Source organism: Podarcis pityusensis (genome assembly GCF_964106645.2).
Source record: "Podarcis pityusensis genome assembly, chromosome: 2".
In the NCBI taxonomy this organism is placed as follows: Eukaryota; Metazoa; Chordata; class Lepidosauria; order Squamata; family Lacertidae; genus Podarcis; species Podarcis pityusensis.
In genome coordinates, this window is record NC_138029.1 from 17056688 (window position 1) to 17069233 (window position 12546).

Genomic DNA, 12546 nt, shown 5'->3' on the forward strand with positions numbered 1-12546 from the left:
GACCAGGAAGGCAAGGGAGGGGAAATGCAAGGCGCGTGTATAGAAGCATTTCTCACCTGGAATGACAGAGATAGTTTTCAAAGCTCGGAGAACTCTGAAAGTTCTCAAGGCTGACACATTCCCAAGGTCCACAAACTCTGTGACATATCTGCAACGAGGGAGGTCACACACAAAGAGACACAATGACAATAACACACACGAAAAACGGGAATGGGGGAAGTAAAACAACAACTACAGACAGCAATACATCACTCACAGGGAGCTGCGACCCAACACCTAACACCAACAGCCTTACCTGGAATTACAGAAATAGTTTTCAAAGCTCTCAGTACCCTGAAGGTGCGCAGAGCTGAAACATTGCCTAGGTTTACAAACTCTGTTATATACCTGCAGAATTAAACCAGAGTTAATGGCACCGATTGGGGTTACCTAGCTTTCAAAAATAAAAATAAAATAAAAGTGTAACGTTCAGTTGGGGGCGGGGAACAGCATTCACATTGTAAACTGCTTTGGAAGTGGCATGAAAAAAGAAAAAAAGAAACAAATCTAAGGTTGCAAATGAAACAGTTTTAGACGTCTCCATTATCACAGGGCTTCTTCTTCAGCTATGCTTCCCATTTGTGATTTCAAAACAAGAGTAGGGAGGAAGAGGTCTCCTGAGAGAGGCACATTTTAGAGTTCCATTAAAGGGCAGGAAATTGTCAACTGTGGGGGGATGGCACTTGGATTTTCTGCTTCAATGGTACCAACATGTCCTTGGCCAAACACTAGCTTGCGAGCGCTCCAATTGGGGAACAGCCTTTACTAAAGGTGTCATGGACTTTGAAGATGCTCAAACTCAGGACGAAAGGGAGAAACATGCTGAGAGGAAGGCACGTTTGGCAAACCCTCACCATGATCAACTCCCGTCCTCAAACCTATGTCCCCACTGTGAAAGACGTGTGGATCCAGAATTGGCCTCCACAGTCACTTACGGACTCACTGTTAAGACCGTGTTCATGGAAGACAATCTTACTCGGCTACGAGTGATCGCCAAAGCAGAAGGACATCTCTGTCTGCTGGAAAAGTACTGCTAAGCTCTGTGATTTACCTTGAACACAGGTGAGCAACCTGCGGTCTGTGGGCTCCATGCAGCCCCCTGTGCCCATGCAACCCCCTCCATTTTCCTATACAGAACTTTGGCTCTATCAGCCACCACTGACATGTGCTCCCCACTTCCCCTACAAAACAATGTGGCCCTCAATCCCAAACAGGTTGCCTAACCCAAACCTCTACTTTCTTGTTTCCTCCTTCACTTCCCCACTAGAGTCAGCTCCACAGAAAAGGATACATAAGAAGTTAGTTCACAGTGTTTTAATGCTGAAATTGTTAAAAAGGACCTGGCCATAATTTCAAGGTTGACATTTGCCATCTTGGTTAATTTATCCCCAGGCTGTGCAAGGACTGAAAATGACTGGAATTCTCAGGGCTCCAACAGATTTAGTATAAAAATGATATTTGTATACCAAAAGATCATTTGCAGAACAACCCAATTTGTTGCTCCGTTTGCCTGTACAAGTGCACATAATCAATCTACTTGTGAACCTTTCCTTTCTGCTTATCATGATTCATACTATAGGCAAACACATTGTCTGAAACACTTGCCCAATGTCCAAGAATTCAGCCAGAGTTTTAGAAGGGTAGACCATCATTCCTGAAATTAGGCACTCTGGACACATTGCAAAAATTGTCTCTCCAGTTCCTTTTCAGTTTTTTGAGCCAATATCATGGATGTAAATATGATAACTGCACCATGCCCAGGGTTTTTTTTTGGGGGGGGGGGTTGCTTCTACTGAGTTAAGTAAAACATTTGAAAAAAACAATAGATACACCAGCCAAATGTGATATACACTTGAAAAGGCATATCTGAATTCTCTCTCTAGCTGGGCTGTTCATAGTTTATCAGATCTGAAAAGGCAAACTGTCCCAGTCAAAAGATGTAAATATAGGCTGAACAAGAGCGAGCAAACAAACTGCCTTTTGTAGACAAGCCTGCTCGTTCATTCCTCCTTGCTGATCAGTTGGAAAACAGTGCCCTGAAGCAGAGCCAGGATTCAAGTTCCTAAGGATATTCCTAGCTTTCCATTTTGTGCTGAAACCTTCAGCTCAAGACTAATTTAGAACAATTACAAAAATGATTATCAATGGAGAGCAGTCCAAAAATGTTTAGCTGTTTTACAGGAAAGGTTTTCGGTCCTGAAGAATTTCATATCCAATGTACGAGTTTACCAGTGATTAGTCAGGAATGATCAAAGGGCCCAGTTGCTTTGTCACCTTCCTGGACTTCCTTTGCAGCCTGCTTCTCCTTCTCCTTCCACTAACATATACAGTTATCTAGACACGAAAAGGAGCACAATACGTAACTTACGCCATCATGATGACACTGAAGTCTAGCCAGTTCCATGGGTCACGGAGAAAAGTGAAGCCGTCTATGCAGAAGCCTCTTGCAATAATTTTCACAAGTGATTCAAATGTATATATACCAGTGAATGTGTACCTATCAGAACAGGGAAAAGCAGTGGAGGAAAACAGAATACAGTTTAGAATATGCAGCAATGTCTTCATTAAGAGAGATGGCCAATGTTGCACATTAAAATATTAGATTCGGATTTATTTAAGAGTTGGTGGGATTTCTGCTCACAGTGGCTCAGTGCACAATTCATTGTGATGCATAATTAATAGCTGGCCTCACATCATGGCTTGCATGGAGTGAAACAAAAACACCTGGTTTGGATATAATGCTTAGCCAGGGCTTGTAGTTTGTTGCACCCACACGTGCTAGGAGCAGAGCAGAGCAGGAGCTATCTACATGCAGCATGTCCACAGTAAAACATTAAAACTACAGTTACCATGATATGGGAATGCAGTCACAGATATTCTGGCCAATCACAGACTGCAGATAGATTCAGGTAGGTAGCCGTGTTGGTCTGACACAGTAGAAATATATATATATATATATATATATATATATATATATATATATATTTAAATTGTCCAGTAGCACCTTAGAGACCAACTAAGTTTGTTCTTGGTATGAGCTTTTATGTGCATGCACATGGTATCTGAAGAAGTGTGCATGCACATGAAAGCTCATACCAAGAACATAGTTGGTTTCTAGACTACAGATAGGTTTTGGAATAGACTATTAGATTATTAAACATTCTAATACATATTTTCACAGGTTTTGACAGACATTTCAAAGTCTGATTGATCCAAGTTCAATTTTTAAGGAAAAACCTGAAGTGCCAACTTGCAGCAAATTATAGCATACTGTGAACTTGCTGCCTAGCATACTTTCCAAAAAAAGAGGGGCCACCATCACTTTAAAGAATTAAGCAAGATTTACACCACCACCCACAAAACAAACAAATGAATTGCTACTTACTCCACCTGTTTCGACCACTCTGGTGGGTTACTAAAAGTCATGAACACACAGTTCGTCAAAATAGTGCACATAATGATCATGCTAAATACTGTAGAATAAAGTCAAGGAAGCATGAAACGTAAGAAATCACATATTCATTTCATCCCATTAAACTCCCGCTGAACCTTACTGAATTAAATCGGAAAACAATATCATCAGCAATTACCACTGCAACAGTTTTTCAGCAGGTGTTTGCGGCTGCAGTGGACTGTCCTACTATTCATCTAAATATGAGTGGTATATATACCTGGTTTAATATCCTGATTTGGAGGAAGTTCTTAAACCACAGTTTCTCAATTAGGACGTAATGGGAAACTGTGGTTTAAGAAAACAAGAGATTTGCTGAAGCTGTGCATGTGAGGTGAAGAGGAAAGCAGAGAGGGGAGGAAGGAGAAAGTTGGCATATAGCTCGTTCTTCTCGGATGTTGCCCCTGAACTGGGTCTAACTCTAGTCAAGAGCCACACTGTTCCAAATACTGGGTGCAGATTATGGACTCTCAAGTGTTGAATCATAAAGTCTCACAGTGGATACAAGAAATTGATATTAATTAATAGTGATTGCAGTAAAGAAGATCTGAAAGAATCTAATTCAAGTCTCTGTGTGCTTATTGTAAAACATATGTATATGCTTAAAATGCTTGCATACATGAGGAATAATAAATCATCTTGAGTCTCTATTGAATGTGAATGCATGATAGAACGTAGATGTGAGGGATTTCAAACTTGATGTTTATTCTGGCCCATTTTGGTTTCACATTCGCATTCCAAGCTGATTTAAATTTCTTGTGAGAATACAGCCTGAATCTACTATTAAAGCATTAAAACGAAAACATCCCCTTTCACCTTTGAACATTAGACACACATCACTACTTAGCACCTAATGTCAAGGCTGTAAAACTGTAATGCAAGCAGAGAAAAGCTGATGCATAAATAAGAGCCTTCTAGGTTCTCAATGTGGGTGGCGCTGTGGTCTAAACCACTGAGCCTAGAGCTTGCCAATCAGAAGGTCAGCAGTTCGAATCCCCGTGACGGGGTGAGCTTCCGTTGCTCAGTCCCAGCTCCTGCCAACTTAGTAGTTCAAAAGCATGTCAAAGTGCAAGTAGATAAATAGGTACCACTCCGGAGGGAAGGTAAACGGCGTTTCTGTGCGCTGCTCTGCTTTGCCAGAAGCGGCTTAGTCATGCTGGCCACATGACCCGGAAGCTGTTTGAGGACAAATGCTGGCTCTCTTGGCCAGTAAAGCGAGATGAACAGCGCAACCCAGAGTCGTCCACGACTGGACTTAACGGTCAGGGGTTCCTTTGCCTTTACCTTTAGGTTTGTATTTCCTAATATTTTATAGTCAACTTTTCAGTCCAATATCCCAAGGAAGTGAAGGCAGGGGCATTAAAAAGTGCATTGGTTTGTTGAAATAGGGGTGCGGAATCACCTAAACGTGCTAATTTCAGCGCAGGGGTACAGGGCAGGAATTCGCTGGGTGCCAGCAAATGCCTGTGCAGGCACACAACTCCTGGCACACAATGAACAACCCTTAGCAATCCAAACCTTTTGTGTCACAAATGCATATACATACACCCACCCCATTTAATTCTGTAACAATGTAATTCCAAATAAAGTGTCTTTCTTTAGTTGATCATCCAGGGATCCAGACATTTTTTGGGTGTCCCCTGACTGTTTGGGTAAAAAAACCAAAAACATTGATGCGTCATGGGCCATAAACCCAATCCATATATTTTTAGTCAGCACAGCAACCCTACATACCAGGAAACGTGACTACAGAAGGGACAACCGATATTACCATAAAAAAGGATATGAATGTATCAAAATTTTAATAGCTATTCTCCTAAACAGATTAAAAGGACTTAAAATGTACAAGGCAGGCGTGGCACTAAATCGGAAGAGTGTTTTGCCTCTGTTTAGTACTACAAAGGTCTGCAGAGAAAGAGAGAGAGAGAAAGAAAAAATTATGCACATATACCTCTCAGCGGAAAACACACACACACATATACAATCTAACCATAACTTGAAACCAGTATTTTGGGTTAGCTTTAAAACCGCATTCATATGTCTGATGTTCATATTGTTGTGTTTCATTGTTTGTCATAAGCAGCTTTGTGGGAACTTTTAGAGCTGAAATGTGGCAGATAAATAAATACAGAAAGTTAGTAGTACTTTTAGAACAAATACATAAATGAAGTTTGCAATCACTGTACACACTTACCTGAAAGTCAGGCTCATTGATTTCAGTGGGACTTACTTCTGAGTAGATGTGCAGAGAATTGTACTGGTTTTGGTTTTATATCCATGTCTTAATTTTATATTTTATGGTTTGTAGACAAAACTGTACACAGCCCAAATAACTATTTAAAACATTTTGTACATTACCTAGTCATTTATTGTTTCTAGTATTGAAAGACCACACACACATCTAACATAAAAGCCAAATATTTATCAAATCAACAAAGAGAAAACTTCTTAATAAAGGGTTGTGTTTTCATGCTGTTTTGACTTTTCACAAAGTCACAAAAGAAAGAATGAAAACCCAAGCCTTCGTTAAGAAGTTGTCCAAAGCGGTGCTAGTTGACTTTCATGAAAAATGTGTGAAACAACAACAACATGTAACATGTTCAACAGATAAAGCCCCATTTTAAAATATGCATAGGATGCTACCTCTGTAAGACGGACATATGTTAGAGGCCACGAGCACTATCTGGCAAAGGCCTTTTTGCTTAAGTCTCAATGAAATGTAGCACACAAACCTAAGAAGCCGTCTTATACCACATCAGACCATCAGTTTACACTGACAAGAAAGTGATTCTCCATGAGTTTAGGAGCCTTTCCCCAGCCCTATCTGGAAATGATATAATTTGCATCTGGGACCTTCTGCATGTAAACCACATGTTCTACCAGTGACTCCAGGCTCCTTCCCTGTCCATTACTTTTTCTATACAGACCACTACCTTTCTTTCCCAAAGGAAACTCAAAGGACCAACTGCATGCGAACCCAATGCAGAAGTCTAATAAATGAGATACAGAAATACCTCTATACATTTTGTGAGAGTGTTTGAAGCAAGTGTAAGATAATGTAGGGTATCATCCCATAGAACTTAATTAACCATCTTACCCCACTTTCTATTCTTTTGTCCATATGAAACATACTAGTCCTTATGGACAAATGAAGACCAGTACACTCATTTTCTGCCTTCCCTTGGTTTCTCCAGCCTTCTTTCATCTTTCAGGGATCTAGACCTCAAGTTCCTCCTGCCATACACCCAAAGCAACTCTGTCTATCTCCTCTCCCTTTCCTCTAACTTTCTCCTCCCTGAAACCTCTCTTTTTATCTTGCCTGGTTTGAGATTGACTTCACCCCCAAAGGTGCACTCCTCCATTGTCTCCCAAGACAGATGGATGCCAACTACGGCCAAGTACGTAACAGCGTCAAAATGGAAATAAAATCAAGGCAACTCATTTCAGCAGTTTCAAAACAGGTAACTGTAAAACAACTATAGTTCTTGTTAACAATGACTATAATAACGTCAAATGCCTGCTTAGATAGAAACCTCGGAAGCAAAACAGGTCAGGCACCAACCCTTTGCCCATTTCCTGAACTTCTACAGTAAAATAAGGAAGGTAGGAATGCGGCGGAAGAAACCAGACTTTGAAACGTCTTGGAATTTCCATGTGGGTTGTTGACAGGTGCTCCAGTGCTTCCACCCCCACCCCCATTTGTTGGTTCATTTTTAATTTTGACCTGTTGTCGGATATCTGTAGTTTTTTTAAACGATCACCTGAAAGTCCTGAACATTTAAAAAAACCTCCCACAATAAAATCAAACAGCTAAACCCAAGAAAAGACATGGCATGTAGCAAGCACCCCTGCTGGCTATTAAAAACATCTATCGAAACCGCAAAAGTCTTAAATGGGCTCCTACGTGCTAACAGATAGTGGGCCTAAAAGGTTTCCCTATAGAGATAATTCCAGAAAAAGGCAGCAACGCTCAAAGGACCCTGGTCCTCCTAGTCACAATCCCAGTGAGGAGACTACTGTGCTCAGAAGAGAGGCTCCTTAGATGGGCCCACAGGTTAACCAAACTGTTGGTAAAGGTACCCCTGCCCATACGGGCCAGTCTTGACATACTCTAGGGTTGTGCGCTCATCTCACTCTATAGGCTGGGAGCCAGCGCTGTCCGCAGACACTTCCGGGTCACGTGGCCAGTGTGACAAGCTGCATCTGGTGAGCCAGCGCAGCACACGGAACGCCGTTTACCTACCCGCTGGTAAGCGGTCCCTATTTATCTACTTGCACCCGGGGGTGCTTTCGAACTGCTAGGTTGGCAGGCGCTGGGACTGAACGACGGGAGCACACCCCACCGGGGGGATTCGAACCGCCGACCATGCGATCGGCAAGTCCTAGGCGCTGAGGTTTTACCCACAGCGCCACCCGCGTCCCTTGGCACTGTTGGTGCTAACCTTTAAAGCCCTAAACAGCCGTGGCCCAGTATACCTGAAGCAGCATCTCCACCCCCATCGTTCAGCCCAGACACTGAGGTCCAGCTCTGAGAGCCTCCTGGTGGTTCCCTCACTGCGAGAAGCAAGGTTACAGGGAACCAGGAAGAGGGCCTTCTCAGTAGTGGCGCCCGCTCTGTGGAATGCCCTCCTGTCAGATGTCAAGGAAATAAACAACTATCTGACTTTTAGATGACATCTGAAGGCAGCCCTGTTTAGGGAAGTTTATAATGTTTGATGTTTTATTGTGTTTTTAATATTCTGTTGGGAGCCGCCCAGAGTGGCTGGGGAAACCCAGCCAGATGGGCGGGGTATAAATAATAAATTATTATTATTATTATTATTATTATTATTATTATTATTACCACTTCTGAAATGAACCAGGCATGGGCAGCATGGGATCCTGCGTGACCACAAAACCAACAAACAAAAGAGAGTACTCGTGCATAGGACTGCGGCTTGACTTCTGAATAAACATGCATAGGATTGCACTGTGAATCTCTTCTACAACATTTAAGAGACTTTAAAGTATGGGGACGAAGCCAGTTTAAAGCAAACAGTTCAATCCGGTTTCAAAATTGAGCTCACCCATCTCTTAGCTTTCCGTGGCTATAGAAAGCTATCTATAAGGGGGTAATATTCAAATTCACTACTTGGGATGTGAAGTGGTGCAATCCAAGGAAGGCTGTACTCCGTACAGTTCCTGCTCATTCAGAATAGTGACAGGGAACACCAGAATAACGTCCGCCATTTTGTTCAAATGATCAAGGTCCCTTGCTTGCTTATTTCTGAAACAAAGCAAGTTTACTGGCTTCTGTTCCATTCACTCTTGGCGCAGGGTGCAAGGTGTTTCTAAGTCCTCTCCTAGCTGGCTAAGCCTTGATGGTTATGCTCAAGCTCCAGTTGCTGCACACAAGTGGGGAGAGGGCTGTTGTCCTCAACTCCTGTTTATGGGTTTCCCATAAGCACCTGGTTGGCTACTGTGAAAACAGGAAGGAAGCTGACTAGGTGAACTATTGGCCTGATCCTGCAGATTTTTTTATCCTATGTTATTAGTCTTTCCCACAATGACAAACCTAGACAGCATCTTAAAAAGTAGAGACATCACCTTGCCAACAAAGGTCCGTATAGTAAAAGCTATGGTTTTCCCAGTAGTGATGTATGGAAGTGAGAGCTGGACCATAAAGAAGGCTGATCGCCGAAGAATTGATGCTTTTGAATTATGGTGCTGGAGGAGACTCTTGAGAGTCCCATGGACTGCAAGAAGATCAAACCTATCCATTCTGGAGGAAATCAGCCCTGAGTGCTCATTGGAAGGACAGATCGTGAAGCTGAGGCTCCAATACTTTGGCCACCTCATCAGAAGAGAAGACTCCCTGGAAAAGATCCTGATGTTGGGAAAGATGGAGGGCACAAGGAGAAGGGGACGACAGAGGACGAGATGGTTGGATAGTGTCTTCGAAGCTACCAGCATGAGTTTGACCAAACTGCGGGAGGAAGTGGAAGACAGAAGTGCCTGGCGTGCTCTGGTCCGTGGGGTCACGAAGAGTCGGGCACGACTAAACGACTAAACAACAACAACAAATTAGTCTTTCCCAAGTACAGCACAGCTTCCCTTTGGCTAGGACAATAAAATTCTCCTGTGCCCTAGGGACATTCTGTAGACACTGGGTGTCAAGATGCACTGTGCTGAGGGATGGTCTCTAACAAATTCAAAACATGAGAAAAACACAGTGGTGCCAATCATTTACCTGTTTACCTTTACCTGTAAAGGTAAAGGTAAAGGACCCCTGTTAGTTAAGTCCAGTCGCGAACGACTCTGGGGTTGCGGCACTCATCTCGCTTTAATGGCCGAGGGAGCCAACGTTTGTCTGCAGACAGTTTTTCTGGGTCATATGGCCAGCATGACTAAGCCGCTTCTGGCAAAACCAGAGCAGCGCACAGAAATGCCATTTGCCTTCCCGCCGGAGCGGTACCTATTTATCTACTTGCACTTTGACGTGCTTTTGAACTGCTAGGTTGGCAGGAGCTGGGACCGAACAACGGGAGCTCACCCCGTTGCGGGGATTCGAACCGCCGACCTTCTGATTAGCAAGCCCTAGGCTCAGTGGTTTAGACCACAGCTCCTAGTGAATATCACTAGTACACAGACATTCTCAACAAGACCAAGGGAAGAGACCAAGGGAAAGAATGACAATCTGAAAATCAATTATCACCCCCCAGAGAAAAATTGAAACTTGGACTGGGGACACCTGGGAAAATGTTCTCAATGAGCTGGTCTATATTTAAGACTCGCATCTCCATGGCAAGTGTCTCTGTTCCACGTTATACTGAATTAGTGCAGATCACTGTCTAGAGCTGGGGCTGTCATGTAGTGAGTTTCTCTGCCAGTGGTCCATATGGGGGGCATTTGCTTGGCAGGGGCAGCAACTGATGCAGTGAGTTCTAATTAAGTATTTGACCAGGAGCTGAGGAGCTCCCAATGGGGATGCCAATAACATATAGAGCAGCAGCCCAAGCAAAACCCCTGGGTTTACCAAGATGCCAATTCATCTTGCTTACCGAACCTGTAAAATGGAAGTCATAGCAAAGGAAAAGGGAAAGGGAAAAGGCTGGGGGCGGTGAGAGGAACAGGATTCCTTGGAAGGTAGTGGACTCCCCCTTTTTAAACAAAAACTGGGTGACCACCTAACAAGGATGTTGTAGCTGTGGGGTTTTTTGCATCAGCAGGGAAACATTCCAAAACAGAGATCTGCATTATACTAAGTCACGACAATTGGTCCATCTAGATGAAAAGGTTGCACTGCTGGCTAAGATAGCTTGCTGGTTTCAGCAAAAGAGCTTTCCTAGGCCTATTGGGGGGTGTTATTGGGTTGTTGTTTTTATTTTGATTGTATGTTTTGTGGTTTTATATTTTGATTTTCTTCTGTGAAGCGCCCTGAGACCTCCCAGTACAGGGTGGTATATAAATTCAATAAATAATAATAATAATCTAGAAATGCTTGAGATTGAATCTGGGACTTTCATAAAGAAGCTCTGCCACTAAGCTTTGGCCTGGTTTTGGCCTTCAGTTGATGACTCTGTGTCTTACAGTTGTGATGAGGTTCATTGGAATAAAGAAACACTGCCATCTTCCCTAAGTATTGGGGGATAAGGCAGAGACAGGTGCCATCCTCCAATTCTGGTGCCAGTCAGGCCACGCCTCTGCACTTAGCTCTCTGGCTGGCATTAAAAAGAAAGAGCCAGGACTGCTTTTCATACGCTAGAAGCTGGCATTAAAAAAAAAACATGGCAACATTCCAGTTGTTCAAGCAGAACCGCTGCTTTTGATGATTCAGAGAGGGGGGTGTGTGTGTGTGTGTTTTAAATGGATTTTTGGGATGATCTTGAACCACTGGTTATTTGGAGAAGTAATGCACATCCTTTCTGGTAAAACACAATGGAATCAGGAAATGTGCCATTCCAGGGTTTGTGGGAAGATGCACAAGGCCTCGCTATACAGAACAGGAAGTTGGGGGAGAAACTGTTCATCAAAAACATTTCCAGTGATGTCTGTAGCTCACTATTTCTAAAAAGAAAAAGAAAAAGACCCAACCTTCTAAGCAGTCATGTTGTTCTCTGCACAGCACACAAGATGCGCTGCCAGAGGCCTCCCACATATTTCTAAATGGGAAGCCTTCTCTGGGGAACATAAAGGGCTTTCTTCAGTACAGCCTTTCACACACTCGGGCTTGCACCACTGGATGGGTGGTGGGGGCACCTAAAGGTGCCCAGTGCTGTACACAAAAGAAATCCTGCATTTCCTGGTATGCGTTTGGCTTTGCAAACAGCACCTCTTAGCTCAGCTGACCCCCGCATACCTGCCAAAACAGCCTCCAAGGCTTCTATCAAAGCCACCATCAAGAGGGTGTGGTACTAAGTTGTTGCTGTGCTGTGTGCAGTAAAACTGTCATGCAGGCAAAAAAGAAATGCATGCCCTCCAACATTTCTCCAATGAAAATAGGAACATCCTAGTCTTTATTACCGCATTTTTCACTCTATAAGACGCACCAGACCATAAGACGCACCTAGTTTTTGGAGGAGGAAAACAAGAAAAAAAAATATTCTGAATCCCAGAAGCCAGAACAGCAAGAGGGATCGCTGCACAGTGAAAACAGCGATCCCTCTTGTTGTTCTGGCTTCTGGGATAGCTGTGCAGCCTGCATTCGCTCCATAAGACGCACACACATTTCCCCTTACTTTTTAGGAGGAAAAAAGTGAGTCTTATAGAGCAAAAAATACGGTACTTTTATTCTTATTTTACTGTTTATAACCCGTGAATTGCCCCAGCCACTCTGGGAAGCTCCCCACATATATGAAAACACAATAAAACATTTTAAAATACTTCCCCCTACAGGGCTGCCTTCAGATGGCTCGGGGGTTGGATAACTCCATACCCTCCAACATTTCTCCAATGAAAATAGGGACGTCCTAAGGAAAAGTGGGACATTCTGGGATCGAATCAGAAACTGGGATGGCTTCTGTAAATCCGAGACTGTCCTAGGAAAACAGGGGTAGTTGGAGGGTCTGGAAATACCT

At 43.2% G+C, this 12546-nt stretch overlaps 1 protein-coding gene and 1 long non-coding RNA gene across 2 annotated transcripts in view; both read right to left on the reverse strand.

Annotated features, from left to right (window-relative positions):
- The window catches only part of LOC308471240, a 213737-nt gene that overhangs the window by 66681 nt on the left and 134510 nt on the right, over window positions 1–12546 (reverse strand). The gene's annotated exons all lie outside the window — the stretch shown is intronic.
- Window positions 1–12546, reverse strand: part of SCN8A (sodium voltage-gated channel alpha subunit 8) — a 109974-nt gene that overhangs the window by 66681 nt on the left and 30747 nt on the right. The window contains exons 3-6 of the mRNA XM_080994336.1: window positions 5276–5395; window positions 3425–3513; window positions 2408–2536; window positions 57–148 (exon numbers count right to left, since the gene is read on the reverse strand). Of these exons, the coding sequence (XP_080850462.1) occupies window positions 57–148; window positions 2408–2536; window positions 3425–3513; window positions 5276–5395 (430 nt within the window). The remainder of the gene's footprint in view (window positions 1–56; window positions 149–2407; window positions 2537–3424; window positions 3514–5275; window positions 5396–12546) is intronic.